Source organism: Lethenteron reissneri, chromosome 13 (assembly GCF_015708825.2).
Source record: "Lethenteron reissneri isolate LAM-NWPU_2019-01 chromosome 13, ASM1570882v1, whole genome shotgun sequence".
In the NCBI taxonomy this organism is placed as follows: domain Eukaryota; kingdom Metazoa; phylum Chordata; class Hyperoartia; order Petromyzontiformes; family Petromyzontidae; genus Lethenteron; species Lethenteron reissneri.
The window spans coordinates 12,148,028-12,167,804 of record NC_083791.1 but is presented as its reverse complement, the minus strand read 5'-3'; the positions used below and the strand labels follow the sequence as shown (position 1 = coordinate 12,167,804).

Below are 19,777 nucleotides of genomic sequence, written 5' to 3'. Positions count from 1 at the left end.
CTCTCTGAGTAGTAACTCATTGTCTCTCTGAGTAGTAACTCATTGTCTCTCTGAGTAGTAACTCATTGTCTCTCTGAGTAGTAACTCATTGTCTCTCTGAGTAGTAACTCATTGTCTCTCTGAGTAGTAACTCATTGTCTCTCTGAATAGTAACTCATTGTGTCTCTGAGTAGTAACTCATTGTCTCTCTGAGTAGCAACTCATTGTCTCTCTAAGTAGTAACTCATTGTCTCTCTGAGTAGTAACTCATTGTCTCTCTGAGTAGTAACTCATTGTCTCTCTGAGTAGTAACTCATTGTCTCTCTGAGTAGTAACTCATTGTCTCTCTGAGTAGTAACTCATTGTCTCTCTGAGTAGTAACTCATTGTCTCTCTGAGTAGTAACTCATTGTCTCTCTGAGTAGTAACTCATTGTGTCTCTGGTAGTAACTCATTGTCTCTCTGAGTAGTAACTCATTGTCTCTCTGAGTAGTAACTCATTGTGTCTCTGAGTAGTAACTCATTGTATCTCTGAGTAGTAACTCATTGTATCTCTGAGTAGTAACTCATTGTCTCTCTGAGTAGTAACTCATCGTGTCTCTGGGTAGTAACTCATTTTCTCTCTGAGTAGTAACTCATTGTCTCTCTGAGTAGTAACTCATTGTGTCTCTGAGTAGTAACTCATTGTCTCTCTGAGTAGTAACTCATTGTCTCTCTGAGTAGTAACTCATTGTCTCTCTGAGTAGTAACTCATTGTGTCTCTGAGTAGTAACTCATTGTCTCTCTGAGTAGTAACTCATTGTCTCTCTGAGTAGTAACTCATTGTCTCTCTGAGTAGTAACTCATTGTCTCTCTGAGTAGTAACTCATTGTCTCTCTGAGTAGTAACTCATTGTCTCTCTGAGTAGTAACTCATTGTCTCTCTGAGTAGTAACTCATTGTGTCTCTGAGTAGTAACTCATTGTCTCTCTGAGTAGTAACTCATTGTCTCTCTGAGTAGTAACTCATTGTCTCTCTGAGTTAGTAACTCATTGTCTCTCTGAGTAGTAACTCATTGTCTCTCTGAGTAGTAACTCATTGTCTCTCTGAGTAGTAACTCATTGTCTCTCTGAGTAGTAACTCATTGTCTCTCTGAGTAGTAACTCATTGTCTCTCTGAGTAGTAACTCATTGTCTCTCTGAGTAGTAACTCATTGTCTCTCTGAGTAGTAACTCATTGTCTCTCTGAGTAGTAACTCATTGTCTCTCTGAGTAGTAACTCATTGTCTCTCTGAGTAGTAACTCATTGTCTCTCTGAGTAGTAACTCATTGTCTCTCTGAGTAGTAACTCATTGTCTCTCTGAGTAGTAACTCATTGTCTCTCTGAGTAGTAACTCATTGTCTCTCTGAGTAGTAACTCATTGTCTCTCTGAGTAGTAACTCATTGTCTCTCTGAGTAGTAACTCATTGTCTCTCTGAGTAGTAACTCATTGTCTCTCTGAGTAGTAACTCATTGTCTCTCTGAGTAGTAACTCATTGTCTCTCTGAGTAGTAACTCATTGTCTCTCTGAGTAGTAACTCATTGTCTCTCTGAGTAGTAACTCATTGTCTCTCTGAGTAGTAACTCATTGTCTCTCTGAGTAGTAACTCATTGTCTCTCTGAGTAGTAACTCATTGTCTCTCTGAGTAGTAACTCATTGTCTCTCTGAGTAGTAACTCATTGTCTCTCTGAGTAGTAACTCATTGTCTCTCTGAGTAGTAACTCATTGTCTCTCTGAGTAGTAACTCATTGTCTCTCTGAGTAGTAACTCATTGTCTCTCTGAGTAGTAACTCATTGTCTCTCTGAGTAGTAACTCATTGTCTCTCTGAGTAGTAACTCATTGTCTCTCTGAGTAGTAACTCATTGTCTCTCTGAGTAGTAACTCATTGTCTCTCTGAGTAGTAACTCATTGTCTCTCTGAGTAGTAACTCATTGTCTCTCTGAGTAGTAACTCATTGTCTCTCTGAGTAGTAACTCATTGTCTCTCTGAGTAGTAACTCATTGTCTCTCTGAGTAGTAACTCATTGTCTCTCTGAGTAGTAACTCATTGTCTCTCTGAGTAGTAACTCATTGTCTCTCTGAGTAGTAACTCATTGTCTCTCTGAGTAGTAACTCATTGTCTCTCTGAGTAGTAACTCATCGTGTCTCTGGGTGTGTGTTTCAATTACTCTCCTTGCATCGCCATTACAGACACGACGCAGCTTTTCAAACCTCGCGCCGCTGCGTGCTCGCTGTAGCATCCGATTGTTATTGCGCAACTGCCCCCCGCACACCAGCCCCCCCCCCAGCCCCCACCCCCCCGCCCCGTGTGCTGTCTCGGGCACCACACGGGGACGCGGCGAGTCCCGGCGAGGCGAGCAGTGGGGGGGGGGGGGGGGGGAGACGCGGCTCTGCGGGGGGAGCCGTGCCGCGTACGATCTGCGTACAGCGCTCAGATTTGTCGTCGGATGTTTCTGTCATCATCGTCGTCGTCGTTGTTGTTGTTGTCATTGTTTACGCACCCTCTCTCCGAAGGGTGCTGCCAAGTCTTCACAGTCGGGGTGGGGGGGGGATGGTGATGGATGCGATGCCAGTCGAGTGATTTGTCGTGGAGTTTCGTTTTACCATTGGAACCGTGACGTCGGCACACACGATGGCCCACTCTTGCGAGCGACGTCACGGGATCTATAAGCGGCCACTGCGAGCGAAGCAGACGACGCGTGGTAGTATCTTTGCGGTAATTACTCCACCAACGCGGTGCTAACCGGGGCTGCCGCTGGAGCCGAACCGGGAATCCGCTGCCGCGAGGCCGCAACGCAGCCCGAGACGCGGGTCGGCAACCCGCGGCTCTCCGAGGACCGCTTCGTGACGCGTTGTTCGTGGAGGACCACCGTCTCGCGTGCACCACGCGGCGCATTGCGGCTCGTGAAATATCGAGAGTTTTTATTACCGAATACGACAAAAAATGTCTCTTCTTGTGGTTTGGGTTGGCGACTCCTGCCCCGACTAGGCGTGAACCCACGTGGTGATTTTGCTTCAGTCTGAGAGCTGTCAGTCGTATGCGCCACCCACACCATGCACACGGAATCTGAATATGTAGTTATACTGTAGGAATCCGATGAGGTATGAAGCTCTATTTTACAGGCGTCCAGAGCACACACTCTCAACACACAGTGCACGCACATACACTCAGTGTACTCATACACACACGGCACGTACAGAGTATACACTCTCAACACACAGTGCACGCACACACACTCAGTGTACACGGTCACACACGGCACGTACAGAGTACACACAGTATACTCACACACACAGCACGTACAGAGTACAGACTCTCAACACAGTGCACGCACACACACTAAGTGTACACGGCACACACTGACACGGTCACACACAGCACGTACAAAGTACACACTCTCAACACACAGTGCACGCACACACACTAAGTGTATACGGTCACACACGGCACGCTCGCAGGCTGAGAGTGGAATTCTCGCGTCCCTAAACAGACAGAGGTGGTGTTGCATCTCGGCCTCCAACTGCAGTGGACAGCGAAGCGATACAACGAAACCACCCCCCCTCACCCCGTGCCCCCCCTCACCCCGTGCTCCCCCCTCCCCCCGTGCCCCCCCCCTCACCCCGTGCTCCCCCCTCCCCCCGTGCCCGCCAGGTTGCTGAGCGCTGTGGCGAGCACGCTGCCGAGCGTGCCGGCCTCCCTGCCCCTCGACGTCATCACGCAGCTCGGCACGCACCCACGGTAACGCACCCACGGTAACGCACCCATAGTAACGCACCGACGGTAAGGCACCCATGGTAACGCACCCAAGGTAACGCACGCACGGTAACGCATCCATAGTAACGCACCGACGGTAAGGCACCCATGGTAACGCACCCAAGGTAACGCACGCACGGTAATGCACCCATGGTAACGCACGCACGGTAACGCATCCATGGTAACGCACACGGTAACGCACGCCGGGACACTCACCGTCGTCATCATCAGCAGCCGTGATCGATCCACTGCTGGATGACGACCTCTCCAAGCCGTTGCTATATGTTCACGATGTCCCGCGAAGCACCAATCCAGTCAGTGGCACGGGGTGGCCGGGTGTCAGAAGAAAGTCTGTCTCTATAACCCCCACAACCCGCTTCACCACAATCGATTGCGAAAATTGGGATTTTGACCCCGGTCAAAAATATATTACCCGAGTTGAGCGGTGGAACAGCGATTAGCGCGCTGCGCTATTCACTCCAACCACCCACTTCTGTCGAAGCCCCTCGGTCAATGTTCACTGACTGGCAGCTCGCGCCGTCTCTGCTGCGATAATTTGAGGTGCGCTGCTTAAAGCAGGGGTGGAGGACCGTTTATCTACTCACAGTGAAATAAGACTTTCAAGTAGCACGAGGGGTCAGCTACACACTCCGTAGAGATTCTCGCGCTAAAATTAGAAACGGCGTTTTTGCCAGGTCGAATTTGTGTTGCCCTCTTGGTACCCGAAGAGTGCGGCAGAGATGCTCGCAGTGATGAAGGAACATCGTGAGGGCCCTTTATTAAAAGGGCCGCACGCGAATTCAGGGCCCGTGTCCGGCCCACGGGCCATGCGCCCCCCCCCCCCTGATGCAGAGCGATGGGCCGGCCTCGCGCCACCGCCTGCGTAGACCAAACCCAGACAACTCAAGACAACCCTCTCGGTCTGTTATCAAAGCCGTGCGGCTTGCTGCGATCAAGTTCAACTCAACACCGGCGGTGCCAGATCTCGGCGCAGATCAACGCCTGCTGCCACCCGAACAAAAATGCCGCGGGTGCCGATCCCTGACCTGGCCCGGTCCACACCCGATAGATATCGAGCTCACTTCTGGAAGAGGTGTCAGGGCTGGCTGTTGGTCGAGGAGATGAAGTGGCCCGGCACAGGCTGCTGGCTACGGTAAGGGTGGCAGCTGTCGTGGACATACGATCTTCATGCTGGTTGTGGCAGGGGGAGGGGGGTAGTGGCTAGTCCCTGGGGTGGGGTGGCCTCCTGCGCCAGGCTATGCCAACGATGACAGCTGCGATAGAGCGGCGCGCCGGCCCGGTGCAGGATGTGGCTGCGACGGTGGCCAGCGACGAGCGGAGTGAGTGCAGCGGGTGGCGGTGAGGGGCACGCGGGGCCGCCGTCGCCTCTCGGGGCCGACAATTTGAAACGAGGCCACGGGGATCATTACGGCGGTGACCCTCGGGCTGCTGAACCGCGACCTCGTCCAGCGCCCTCCGCACGGCGGGGCGCAGGTAATGAACGGCTCTCCCCGGCTCCCCCCGGCTCCCCTCGGCTCTCCTCGGCTCGTCTCGGCTCCCCCCGGCTCTCCTCGGCTCCCCTCGGCTCTCCTCGGCTCCCCCCGGCTCCCCCCGGCTCGTCTCGGCGCGACCGCATCGGCCAGCGAGCATGGGGAGAGAAGAGGAAAACACCCCAAACCAAACACGTGTGCCCGGATTGTAGTAATACAAAATAAAACTTCCGCGATGCTCAATATGTATTATTTAAGTGCATTAAATCTGAACACAAATGCAATTGTAAGCGCAGATGTGTTTTTCAAGAGCTCGTGTTATGCAAAAGAGGTGGCGGGGGTGGGGGCTAATGGTTCTTCGGTGGCCAATCTGTGGAATGTTAATTTTAAAATCCCCGTGGCACGGGTCCCCGCAAGAGGCCGAGCCAGGAGAACAGACGGCATTAGAGCCCCGCGGATTCCTGCTGCTGAATAAAACACGCGCTGTTCAAAGCGACCCGCGCAACGCACGCAAACTCATACATTTTTCACTGCATTTTAAATGTGAGCCCTCCACTTTATTATAAACGCCGCGAATCGTCAACTTCAATTTAGCCGGGTTCAGGCGCAGCAGCAGCAGTAGTAGCAGCAGCTGTAGCAGCAGCAGCAGCAGTAGTAGCAGCAGCTGTAGCAGCCGAGGCTTGCGCTGACTTTAGCGAGAAGCCCGGGGTGAGGGAAGTGTGGGGGGGGGGGGTTCAGTAGCGCAGCCCCCCCCCCCACCACCCCCCCCGCCGCCCCCCCGCCGACCCCCACAGCTTCGACGTAAATCCAAAGTGAATTCACACTGTGTCTGCGAGGGCAGCCGCTGCTGCTGCTGTTGTTGTTGTTTTGTTGTTTATGTACTCGCCGTACCGAGTCGGCGTTGCGCACAGAGAAGGGACCGGCGGGGCGTGGCGGGGCAGTTAGAGACAAAGTAACCAGACAGGGGAAGACAACAACAACATATGCAAGAACGTTGTTGTTGCTACGCTTGCTTTGCCCAGGGAAGCCTCACCGAGTTTCAAGGGCCCTGTTCAAGGAGGGTCCTGCCACGCGTGGTTACCCGCTGGGGGTATTTGCGGTGCTAGTTTTTGTTTTTTCCATCTCCAAGCGTGGACCGCGACGCCGGCTCGCAATGGCCTCTACGCCGCTCCAATCCCGTCGTTAACATCACCTGCACAACGGATGGCGCCTAGTATTGTATGGCCACTACCACGGTGTTGATACCACAGTGTTCACCAGCGCGGCCTTCTGGATTCGAACTGCGGACTTCTGCCACAAGCTACCGCTATGCCACATTGCTCCATGTAGACTGCAGCCACGCGACGTTATGCCGCGTCCTCATTCTGCGTCGTTACTCTACGGGCGCCGATCGAGCTGCTTCACGAACGCCCCCTGGGCTCGGCCACGACTCTCCACACAGCGCGCCCCTCTCCTCCCCGGGTCCCTTCCCTCCGCTCGGCGTCCGTCGACGAGGCGCGCGCGGTGGCGGCGCAGACGACGGCCTGGGAGCGTGGCGGCCTCGAGGAAACTTCGCGCAAGGCCCCGCGCAATAGACAATGGCCACGCGGGCGTTCGTGCGTAATATATAACACTGGTCAACACACTTTTTCTGGCATAAGGTATTCCAAATGGTTTTAAGGTAATTTCGGATTCCAAATCTGGCATAAGTTTTTGTCTATCACATCAGGTTTTTGAGATATCAAATATTGCATTTTCAATAAAAACTGCAGAAGAAAAATATTAAATAAATGTGGATATCTACATAAAATTATATTATAAACACACTAACATAAAAATACAGCACCATATTTTAACACTAAACCAGTCACTGACTCGCAACAACTTGCAATCATAAGTGACAGAGTTAATTTCGGGTAAAATCAATGAAAATGGGGTATGCCGATAGCATAAAAATGATGTGATAGAGCAAATCTGAGATCAGATTTGGAATTAGCACCCTGAAATTAGTCTAAAACAGCTGCAAAAGTCCAAGCCAGAATTTTTTTTGACCAGTGTATAATCAGCGTGTGTGTGTGTCAGTGTATAGCAGGGAGCGGTAGTGTAGCGGTTAAGCGTGCTCAGCTACGAACCCGGCCACCCGCGTTCGTTTCCCGCTCACGGCCACCAACGCCAGTGACGGTTATCTGAATCGGTCCTGGCCCCCCCCCCTAGGTCAACTCAGCCTCAAATTAATAACTGGTGAGGTGTGTGAACGTCGCCACTGGGAAGACAAAGGCGGTCGAGCGTGGTGCTGGCAACCCGCCCCTCGTGTGCCGTGCCGCCTTTTGTAGGTTCTCGATAACAGCACTTGTCCCGACAGCCTGTTAAGGCTATACGGGGGATCTTTGTGTACTGTATGTAAATCTATGAGCGTGTCGGGTGAGGACCCCGGTGGGATTTTGTAAACAATTAGGAAGCGTTCGTCCGTTCGTTCCCCGTCGTCACGGCAGCGCGACTTTGACGTCTCCGCTTAGAAACGTGAAGAGCACCAACGCGGGCCGCGGTGCTCCAGACGTTGTATCTTCGCTAAATAACAACAAACGCCAAATAAAAGCACGCGCCGCGGTGTTCCCGAGGGGAGGGGAGGGGTGGTGGGCAGGGGAGGGGAGGGGTGGTGGGCAGGGGAGGCGCGCTGATTTTTGGCACCCGCGGAGCGGCTCCGCTAACGCCGCTCGCTACCCCGCCGCGCGCCCGAGGCCACGTGGACGGCTTTCGTGCCGCGCTCCTCGGCCCTACAAGGCGGCCGTGTCATCGGTGCTGGGCGTCCTGGGAGCGGCGGGGGTTAACGGGGGGGGGGGGCGGTAAGGGTGAGGGCGGCTCCTGTGAACCGTGCGGTCATCGCTCACTCTCCTCGCTCACTCTCCTCGCTCGCTCACCGAATTGTTCATTCAGAAACGCTGCTGCTCGCTCAACCATTGAGTCAACCACCCACCAACCTACCCGATCTGTCACCCACTCGCCCATAAACTCACTCATTGTGTTATTCGCTCAGTAACTCAATTGCTCACTCACGCATACGTATTCACTCACCCACCCGCTCGCCCAATAACTCACTCACTTGCTTACTCAGTCACAATTTCACTCTCTTATTCAATTACTCAGAATCTCCCTCACTCACCCGCCCACTCACCCATCGAATTTTCTCTCTTGCTCGCTTACTCATTCAATCAGCAGCTCATTCAATCGCCCTCTAACTCACCCACAAACTCCCCCACACCGACTCGCTTAGCCACTCACCCACCCGCAAATTTACTCACCTATACTCACTCACCCAGTCACTCATTCACTCACTCGCAAACGCACCGACTCACCCACCCACCTATTTAACCAGCTGCTCACTCGCTCGCTCACCCAGTCACTGCCGAGCTCGCTCACCCAGTCACTGCAGAGCTCGCTCACCCAGTCACTGCTCACTCGCTAACTCACCCAGTCACTGCTCACTCGCTAACTCACCCAGTCACTGCCGAGCTCGCTCACCCAGTCACTGCCGAGCTCGCTCACCCAGTCACTGCTCACTCGCTAACTCACCCAGTCACTGCTCACTCGCTCGCTCACCCAGTCACTGCCGAGCTCGCTCACTCGCTGCCTGTCGCCCCGCAGATTCAGGCGCTGGCTGCGGGAGGACGAGGCCCGGGCCGCGCTGCTCGCTCCGCTGGAGCGCTGCCTGGTGAGGTCCAATTCTTGTTCCCTGAACCTCACAATCGTGCTGAACATCGTCATCGTCACCATCATCATCTGTTGCTTGCATTTACTTGGCACTATGGGTAGAGGCCTAAGCAACTCTCAAGGCACCTTTAATCTCCATTTCATCTCAAACATCCAAGGGGCACCCCCGGTTGCAGCTGTCCCTGTGCGGCAAAAGTGACTCGGCGCCTGGGGAGCATCTGCCAGTCGGTGGCGATGCTCGCCGCTGTGTGTGTGTGTGCGATTCCAAGGTAGCAAATTTGCACCGCGACGTGGACACGCGATGATGACCTCCTGCTCCTCGTGTCGACGTCGCGGGGATCTTTAACGTCCGCCGTGATCGTGCACGGTCCATACCGCACACGCCGCAGTGGTAACCAGAGCGGCCTGCCTGATTCAAATCACGCGAACCTCCGCACCGTGCGGCGACCGCGCTGCGGCCGGCGTTTCGCACTGCGTAGTGGGGACGACGTCTCGCAGTGCCACTGTCATCGCGTTTTCTCCGCCGCGTCTTCACGTGCTTTCTCGTAGCGCCGCATCGTCGCGACCCCAGCGAGACGGCGCAGGGACGCGGCAAGTTGGGCACACCAGCGAGCGAGCCTCCTCCCTCCGCCGGGCGCCAGACAATCCCTCCCCTCTCTTCTCCTCCCCCTTCGCCGCCGGCCGCGGATTCGCGCGATACGGGCCGCGGAGCGAGTAAAGTGGGCCCTCCTCGTGATCATAGAGGCCACCCGGAATTGTCGCGGTAAATACTTAATCACACGTTCTCCACGGGCGAAATGAATGCATTCACATTCACCCTCGTGAGCTGCAGTGCCTTCTAACTCACCATTTCCTGCCACTCCTCCTGCTGCTGCTGCTGCCGCTCTCCAGTGATTGCACCCCGCCACGCTCATGGGTTCTACCGGAGCGCCAGCCCCGCACGCGCGCGGCCTGCGGCCGCTACGGCGGGGACCGCGCTGCTCGCCTCGCTCCCACGCGGTTTGGGGCGGTTGCTGCTCGTGCCACCGGAGAAGTGAAACAAACATTTAGCGCCGGGCTGTTATCCCGATCACTTAAGCAATCGTCGACCCGACAGGCTGTCAGTCAGATTCCTCCCGTAGTCGGATACATGCGTGTAAGCAGTTGGGAGAGGGGGGGGGGATGTCTCGCCTCTGTGTTTCACCAAGTGTGCCGCTGGACTGGAGGTGTTGGGCGGTGCTCAGTGATGCCATCGGCATCGTAAGCCATGTCACGATGGGCGTGGGCTGTAGGGGGTTTCCCGCCTTCATGAGTTCGTAGGATGTGGGGCGGCCGCCGTTTTTTAAAGGGGCCTTGAGTAATGGAGCACACGGCAAGGAATGGATCACGATTTTAAATTGATTAGACGCCCTAATGAACGAATTGACCGAGCTACAAAACAACTCGTGACACGGCTAAGGGTGAGGCTGGACCTAGGTCACGGCTGGGTCGTTGGTCATAGGTTCAGGTTTTTATCCCAATTATATGCTGGTTGTGCAATAGGCACGATGTCGCGAGGAGAGGAGATTTCTCATTGGGAACTCTCGAAGCGAGCAGCGCACCACCTTGCCGTTGGAGAATGTTCCTGAATGGAGTCCTCACAGATGACGTCATGCCATGGCAACGAGTTTTTGTCCCATGGGAATGAAATTCACATAATTGAATGATAAGAAGTGAAACATGCCGACATAATTGTGAGCAGAGTTGAGTCCCATCAGCTGACTACGCCTGAGAGCTCGGCATCATCACAGGCCACTGGGACCTTGATTCAAACCCAGGTCACAGCCGCTGGTGGCCGAGCGCTCCGACACGGCGTTAGCCCCCCGGACAAAGCGATGCCAGCCAGGCCCGGGGCAGTCTCAGTGGTGGTGCTCTGAAGTGGGTCCCACTGCTTACCAGCACTCGCAAGGAAACAGTTTTGTCTCTACTGGCAAACATGGTTAGGATTGGTTATGGTTAGTTAGGATTAGTTTGGGTCGGTTCGGGCTCGTTATGTTAGGGTTAGATAAGGTAATTTAGGGTAAACTATGGTTAGTTCTGGCGAAGAAGGGTTATTTATGGTTAGTTACTGCTCCAGAAAGGTAAGAGAAAACCCTATTGGTTTTCACAAAGTTAGGACAGAGAAACGCTATGAAAAGTCAAACTCTGCTGAAATGAAACAGACCGCTTCTCAAACACATTTGAAAAGCGGTCTCAGAGCCAGGATTGTATTTTAAAATGCACGGATATTAAACTTATATCCAGAGCAAGATTGCTTTGGGAGAATACAAATACCGGGGTGTGAATATTCGGGATGGGGAGTCACGTGTCCCCCGTCGGCTGCTGGTATGAATACAAATTCTGGGGGAAGATAAAGCTTCTGACACCGGCTGAGTGTCGTCGTGCCCCCACACGGAACCACCACCCCGCAACACCCGCAAGTTACCTCGGGGTCAGGTCATGTCGGTCGCAGAGGTCAAGTCATTGGGTCGTGGGTCACCGGGCCGATTCATTCCGCCCGAACATCACGTGACACGTGCCGGTGTGCGCGGCCACGTGGCGTTACCGCGTCTCCACGACCAGTCACGCGGTGCGATGGAGCAGATGACACGAGGTCATCGTTTCGATAGCGATACAAGCACCAAATTGGGGACGGGCCATCTTACGAGTGTCACTAAACAAGAAACAAAAAACGTTCGTCACCTACAAAACAAAGATGGTCACCAACAACAATGGCGGCGATCTTTTATGTGTAGGTGGGTAACATTTTTGTTCCGTGATGCTGCACCGTTGTGAACATCTCTGGAAGGTCCCATGCTCGTAACACAATTTCAACGATTCGTGTGAGTGCGAGAGAGAGAGAGAGAAAAGGCACGAATCAGTTCGGCTATGAACCGCGCTGATGACCGCCGCTGGCTGACACACTTCACTAGCAGCAGCAGAATCGCGGCGCTCCGAGTTGATTTGCGGGCTGATTGCAATCATCGGGCAGTGCCTCCGCAGAGGGACGAGGCTCTTGTCGGGGCCGAAGTCTTGCTGGTGTTGCTATCCCGCGAGTGCCTCGGTTCCGATCGAAGTCTCGTTATCGTCGCCAACGGCGCTCGCCCGCTCCTGAGTGATGGGCGTGCGTTAGAGGTTGACACCTGTGCCGGGTCTGACCCCGGTACGGCCCGTGACCTTGGCGTCTGTGTTCGGGGCGCCGGCAGCAGCAGAAATGCATTCGTACCGAGATCCAGTAGTGCTACTGCTGTGTTGAACTCTGTTACTGGACACTGCGCCGCTTTGAAGGCGCTAGCCCTGGCTGCGGGCAAGGCGGCAGTCCTATGGGGACGTCTCCTCCTCGCTGGGCGCTGCATCGCCATCGCACGCTGCGCCTTCCTCGTGCCTACGCGCGTGCGAGATGTCTGTGGGATTTAAAGGGGCAAGCCGGTTTATCGGATCATATGGACATACACCCGAGATGATGACTACTCAAACAACGGAGTGATGTATTCGTAGAACAGCGGCATTTAATAACGGGATAATTCACGAAGGGAGGGCTCTCCGACAATGTACGGTGGCTGGGCCAGAGAGCTGGGAGCTCGAGGGGGATTGGCTGAGCCTGCCGCCTTGCGCGCAGCGGGTGGCTCATTGATATATTTTAAACTGCTTTTAGAATAACGTTGAGATTATTTTAATTAAAAAAAGTTCACGATGGGTACTGAACCCGCTGTGGCCGCTATTAGCGAGCATTGCTCAAGCGGGAGTGGGTGGTCAACACCACGCCGGGCCGCCTTTGTCTGCTTCGTGACGACGTTTACGCACCGCACCAGGTGCTCATTTGAGGCCGAGTCGACATAAGGGAGGCCCAGGACCAATGCAAATAATCGTTACCTGTGTTTGTCGTGAGCGGGAATCGTAGTGCCGTGCGCTAACCGCTGCGCCACCGCCCCCCAAACACAGGCCGCCCCATCGTGATGGCCAAGCATACCCATCCACCGCACACACGTGCATAACCACCACCACCGTCATCATCCGCAGAGTACACTGCGATTCTAATCACTGTACCGACCTTTTGTCTGGTAGTGTGGTTTTCATCCGCGGTGGTGGCGTGTTCCTGCAGGGATCCCAGTGAGTGGGAGTGCGGTTGTTGTGTTATTGGTGATGGTAGTGAGTGGTGGTGGTAGTGCGGGTGTTGTGTTGTTGACGGTGGTTGTGAGTAGTGGTAGTGTGGTGGTCTTGCGGCTGCTGCATTGCCGAGGCCGGTAGTGCGCACCTTGGCACGGAGTGACCCAACATCCACACACCCCCACGCTCTGCTCCCTGCAGTTAATAACCGGTTTGGCACGGCTCCCTTCATGGAACATCCATCACGGGAGGGCGTGTGTGCATGTATGTGTGCGAGATGCTCGCTGACAGCACTTGCCCCAACAATTTGTTTCAGGCTACACGGGGGATCTGTATTTGGGAGGGGGGGGGGCGGTAGCGTAGTGGTGGGCGCTATGAACCTCGCGTGGTGTTGGCCACCCACCCCATCGTGTGCCCGTTCGGGGCCTTCATTGGTGCAACTGGCGAACGGCACTTACCCCAACCGTGCTTAAGGCTATTCGGGGTATCTTTGTCTTTGTGCGGTTGTGTTATTGCGTGGGCGTCGGATAGGCAAACGAATGCCTTCGCTGTTCCCGCTTTGTGCTTTCTCAAAATTGCAGCTCTCGTGTTTCCCGCTGTCAATCGCCCGCGTGCGTTTACGTGCGTGTCCGTGTGTCTGTGTATCTGGCTCCTTGTCCGCGTGTCTGGCCGCGTGTCCGCGTGCTGTGGCGTGACTAGCTGCGTCTCATTAGCCGCCGCCACGCGGACTTGTGGGAATGGACGGCCCGTCTCAGTACACTTAGACTCGCGCATCATTAGCGTGTTTAATTAGACTCCACTTATGATTAATACGCTTGTAACAAGTTTTATGATGACCCTGACAGAATTCCTTACCCTCTGTGCCTGTCACGTGTAGCCGCCTCCTCCTCCCATGCTCCGCGGCGTCTTCCTCCTGCCCCCCCTCTCCCCGTGATGAAATTTACATATCTCTCCACTTCCCCCTTTTCGCCTCCTCCGCCCTGCCTATTTCCCCTCTCTCGTCATCCTCGTATTCTTGTCCACCTCCCCCCCACATTCATTGCGTCACCCTCCCTCCCCCTCCTCGGCCGTGCGTAATTGCCTGCCCAGTGACCCCGCGGTTCCGTCTGCTCCACGTGCGTGAGTCTCTGCCCCTGGGCCCCCGTGTCGCTACAGGTTTTATTGGAAGCGCCGCCCGCTCCCTCGCCGTTCAATCGAACACGGCGCGGCGCGTCACTGCCCCTTTAATTGTAATACAGGGGGGTGCTTAAAATAAATGTTCACACTTCCGTGAATTTGCAACAATACCACGAGAAGTGCTGCCTCCGGGCTCTGGAGACCACCTGGAGAAGACTCCAGGCCACGTGTCGACAATGATGGCGAACAAGTAGAGACTTTTTGATTTTTCTGAAGCTATTAACATACATTTGTGATCATGTTACAGTGCATTATTCGTTATTTTCCCATTAAAAACGAGAGTCCCATGTAAGTGTTCACATTGTTTTGAAGCGCCCTATACATACGACTGCTCGAAATGATGTTGACGATCGTAATCGCAACCACGAGTTGGCGGCCCTCGCGGCTCTCTGCGCCGCAGCTGAGGGCGGTGTTTTGCCATCTCGGCGTGAGCTGCCCTGGTTCGAAGCGTGGCTTTCCTGTGTTTAAAGTCAATTGCAGCGTGGGTGGCTGAGTTTCTGGTGGCGGCGGTGGAGTGGTGGGGGTGGAGGTTGGGGGGGGGGGGGTGACGAGTTGCCGATCGAGGTGGCGACGCCGCCGGCTCGTGTGTGACGCTGCGCGAGCGCGCGCGGAGGACGGCGGCGGCAGCCGAAGCGCCTCTCCCACTCGCCCCCGAGTCGAGCCGCGCCTCGTTCGGAACGATGACCGGCGGTCGAGACGAACGACGGAGCGGCAGCCCAAAGGAGGGAGCGATGGAATCGGGCTGCTACGCAGGAGCGAGAGACGACATCGTTGGTGTAGCACGTTCAACCCAACAACCTTTATTATGAATGAAATCGTTGCTTCGCGAGACCGTGCGATAGATGGCGACGTCTTGGGGGGGGGGAGGCTTTTACCCTGTCCCGTGGAGGACTGGCTGTCACATGCCGACAATGTCGAGCGACCCACACGGTAACGGGGGGGGGGGCTTGCGCTTTTTGCGGAGGTGGCGTGATTTGGATTTGTCGTGATGGGCCCCGCATCAGGGGGGGGGGGGGGTGTTGGCCATGTCCATTCACGAGTTGTTGTGTCCGTGGGAGGAAGCCAGAGAGTGCCTGCATGAAGTCCACGCGTGCGACGGCACGGCACTCAAAAGGCCGCGCGAAATTGATATATTATTGTTCGTCCGTCCAAGGGTACTTAAGGAAGACCACAACACCCCGGAACCAATCGCGAGCAAGCACGCGGCGCTGTTCGCACGGCAGCACAAATTCCCAGTCGCCTACATCTCGAGCGAGATTGGAAATATTTCCAAAGAAAATGAAAATGGTTTATTACCAAGGACTCTCTTGTAATGGCGCGAATCAACACGATTAGCACGCGCGCATTGTAACGTGCGCGCGTTGTGACGTGCGCGCGTGCCCTTGTAGAAGCGAGTCGTGGAGCGGTTAACGCGCCGCGCTACGAACCCGGCGACCCGAATTTGATTCCTGCTCACGGTCACCAACACCAGTGACAAATATTTGAACCGGTACTGGACATTTTTTGTCAAATGACTACCTGGTGCGCTGTGTGAATATCACCACGAGAGAGACAAAGGCACGTGGTGCTGGCCCACCCACCCCATCGTGTGCCGTCCGGGCCTCCATAGGTGCTCGCTAACAGCACTTGTCCTCACGGTATGTTGAAGCTACACGCGAGGGTGGGGGTCTCTGTCTTTGTGGGAAGCGAGTTCGCGCGTCTTGCGGGAACGGAGGCTCCCTTCAATGGGGCCGGCGTCGCCAGCTTGTCTACCACTCGCCGGATCGCTTCTGCTCCAGCGGCGTGCGCGTGTCTCCCCGCAGGCCCGCGGCGAGCCCACGTGCCCCGACGCGGAGCGCCTCGCCTCGTGCGTCGCGGCGCTCGCCACCCTGGCGGGCTACGGAGGAGCGGTGCGGGCGGCCCTGGCGACTCGCCGCGAGCTCTGGGACGCGTGCCTGGACCTTGCGGTGAGGGGGGGGGGAGCTGGCTAGCTCACTCAGCGCGGTCGTTTCCTTTCGGAAATCAGCGGAGGAAATGTTCGAGTGCTAGGGGCTGTTGGGGTGGGCACGGCCCCACTAAATGTCCCTCCAGCCCACCCAAGGTAATTCTGACGAGCTGTAGCCGACCAGACTACAGGAAGTGACACCACGAGACTCACTGACTCTGACGCGGCTACAACTGAGACTGCGATGCATAACGTTGTTGTTTGACGAATGTAGTTTTAGTTGATCGATTTGTTTCTGTTCACCGAGGGCTAGGACACAATCCCCGTTAGGGGTGGGGGTTGAGGGACTAAAGGCGGATACGGAAAGACAAGAACACGGACATCCGAGATAGTAACAGCTAAGCAATGTGAGCGGGGAAGTCCACCACACAGCATCGGTAGAAAGCCATTGAGACAGCGCTGGGGAGTGCCTCTAGCACGGACGGCACAGCAGTCGGCTCGCCCCAACAGCCTGTTGATGGCTAAACAGGGTGGGGGGAATCGGTCTGTGTTGTGAGTGCGGCCTGTGCGTGTGTGCGTACGTGCCAAGAGCTCAAAGGTAACAACACAGGAATAGACGCAGGGAGGGTCGCTGAGAAGCGTCTCGAACCCCACGCCGCTGCCCGAGTAGATCCGCGTCACGAGGTTGAGTTTAACCCTCGGCTGCACGGACCTTAGCCGATGTCCTTCGAGGGGGGGTGGGGGGGGAGGCAGCCGTGGAATAATCAAAACTCGGGGGGAGGCACCACGAGAGCGGGGTCGACCCTGCTGCGAGCTGCCCGCCTGCGACATGGGGGGGGGGGCTGCTCGCCTCTCTAGCGGAGGAGGAGGCGGAGGCAGGCAGATTCCGCAGGGTTCATTCGAGAGAGGCCGCTTGTGACAAACCCGTTATTTGTTACCTAAATTACACACGGCGCGCAACACCACGTGCGTTTAATTCTGTTAGGCGCTTTCCTTGCTGCTGCTGCCGCTGAGGGTAAGAGAAGCAACGAGCAGGGAATTAATTAGCGTGAGTAACGTGCAGCGGAGATCAATGGGCACATCACCATCGCCGTCCCCCCTTTTGCATACCTGCCAGGAGAGAGGCGCGCGGGGCCGCTGCGACCCCGCGCGCCTCCCCACTCTCCCTCTTCCTCCTCCCGAGTAACGCGATTTGACGGCCACGGAGTCGTGTCCGGACCCACGCGGCGTCGCGATAAATAACAAAACAAAGCCAACACAAATTTGAATTGGAGCGGGACGTCGCGGTGCGTGACCGGCCGCCAGCCTCGCCGTGGTGCGGCCGTCGCGTGAACTCGGCGGTGCCCCGCGTCGCCCTCGCTCACGTCGGTAGCGCTGCCACGTGCCTGCCGCGTCCGCAGTGAGTTTGATGGGCGTCTCGGGCTGATGTATTTGTTGTTTCGGGGGGGGGGGTGGGGGTGGCGCCCCCCGCCCTCTCTGTAGAGTCAAAACCTTTATTCCCACCTGATGAGGGACGCTTGTGTTGCGCCCGAAACGTCGTGAAATATTTTTTTTTTATACCTACGTGACTTTACCGAAAGAACCAACGAGTATAACACCTTTATTGTTTAACCACCGCTCGTGCCCATGGCATGAAACGCGGCGCTCGCTCTAACGCCTCCGTCCATGGGAGCGACTCCACGTCGCGACGTCTCTTCTTCTGCACCGTCCCCAGCGCCCTCGTGCCGTCATCGTCGGCGCGATCTGTTCACTGCTAGCCGGTTGTCTCCCCAGGGCCGTCACCAGGTGTCCCTGCGATGCCAGAGTGGTGTACGTATCCAGTATATATCTCTCAACGTACCACGGTATACACACGCACATGTTTCTCATGTTGATGTTGATCTAGGCAGGGCCGTCCGTAGGGGGGTGCGGGGCCCGGGGCGAATCACCGCGTGTGGGCCGCCCGGCGCCTTCAACTAAAGCGGAAGTTTTGCATCTGACAACGCGATGTCGAAGCGCAGCCATGTGCGGGGCCCGGGACGGTCGCCGTGTACCCTAGGGACGGCTCTGGGCAGACGAGAAGAAGAGAAAGGTCCCGACTTGAACTTTGACCTGAACAGAGGCAGGAAGCTGACAGCCACGGATGGCGCCGCGCTTCTCTTTGTGCCGCGGTGGCGTCATCCTGGCGTCGCCATGGCAACGCCGTCAAGGTGTCGCCGTCAGGCGGCGGCCGTTGTCGAGCGAGTGCCCAGCCTCGTGCTCCGCTCTCGGGCTGGCGGGGAGCTCGGCTCCCCACTCTCCCGGCCTCCGCCCGTCGCTCAGACCGCTCGAGTGAGTGGCACGCGCCGCTCTTTACGGGGAAATCCAATGCGGGGTTCACGGTGAATGGTTAACGGTGAATGGTTCACGGTGAATGGTTAACGGTGAATGGTTCACGGTGAATGGTTCACGGTGAATGGTTCACGGTGAATGTTTTAATGAATCGTGAACGGTTTTATCTCCGGCGGTCGCCCCGTCTCGCACCGATGCGACAGCTCGGGCCTCCCCGTGTCCCTCTCCCCGTGTCCCTCTCCCCGTGTCCCCCTCTCCCCGTGTCCCCCTCTCCCCGTATCCCCCTCTCCCCTCTCTCTCGTGTCCCCCTCTTCCCCCTCTCCCCGTGTCCCCCTCTCCCCGTGTTCCCCTCTCCCCGTGTCACCCTCTCCCCGTGTCCCCCTCTCCCCGTGTCCCCCTCTCCCCGTATCCCCCTCTCCCCTCTCTCTCGTGTCCCCCTCTCCCCCCTCTCCCCGTGTCCCCCTCTCCCCGTGTTCCCCTCTCCCCGTGTCACCCTCTCCCCGTGTCCCCCTCTCCCCGTATCCCCCTCTCCCCTCTCTCTCGTGTCCCCCTCTCCCCCCTCTCCCCGTGTCCCCCTCTCCCCGTGTGCCCCTCTCCCCGTGTCCCCCTCTCCCCGTGTCCCCCTCTCCCCGTGTCCCGTGTCCCCCTCTCCACGTGTCCCCCTCTCCCCACGTCCCCCTCTCCCCGTGTCCCCCTCTCCTCGTGTCCCGTGTTCCTCTCTCCCCGTGTCCCCCTCTCCCCGTGTCCCCCTCTCCCCGTGTCCCCCTCTCCCCGTGTCCCCCTCTCCCCGTATCCCCCTCTCCCCTCTCTCTCGTGTCCCCCTCTCCCCCCTCTCCCCGTGTCCCCCTCTCCCCGCGTCCCCCTCTCCCCGTGTCCCCCTCTCCCCGTACCCCTTCTCCTCTCTCTCTCGTGTCCCCCTCTCCCCGTGTCCCCCTCTCCCACGTCCCCCTCTCCCCGTGTCCCGTGTCCCCCTCTCCCCGTGTCCCCCTCTCCCCGTGTCCCCCTCTCCCCGTGTCCCGTGTCCCCCTCTCCCCGTGTCCCCCTCTCCCCGTGTCCCCCTCTCCACGTGTCCCCCTCTCCCCGTGTCCCCCTCATCCACGTGTCCCCCTCTCCCCGTGTCCCCCTCTCCCCGTGTCCCCCTCTCCCCGTGTCCCCCTCTCCCCGTGTCCCCCTCTCCCCGTGTCCCGTGTCCCCCTCTCCCCGTGTCCCCCTCTCCACGTGTCCCCCTCTCCCCGTGTCCCGTGTCCCCCTCTCCACGTGTCCCCCTCTCCCCGTGTCCCGTGTCCCCCTCTCCCCGTGTCCCCCTCTCCCCCCTCTCCCCGTGTCCTCCTCTCCC

At 56.6% G+C, this 19,777-nt stretch overlaps 1 protein-coding gene across 5 annotated transcripts in view; it reads left to right on the top strand.

Annotated features, from left to right (window-relative positions):
* The window catches only part of TTC12 (tetratricopeptide repeat domain 12), a 187,655-nt gene that overhangs the window by 69,795 nt on the left and 98,083 nt on the right, over positions 1-19,777 (top strand). For all 5 annotated transcript variants that reach the window (XM_061551075.1, XM_061551074.1, XM_061551078.1 and 2 more), the window contains exons 14-16: positions 3,649-3,735; positions 8,862-8,928; positions 16,010-16,153. In XM_061551075.1, the coding sequence (XP_061407059.1) occupies positions 3,649-3,735; positions 8,862-8,928; positions 16,010-16,153 (298 nt within the window). The remainder of the gene's footprint in view (positions 1-3,648; positions 3,736-8,861; positions 8,929-16,009; positions 16,154-19,777) is intronic.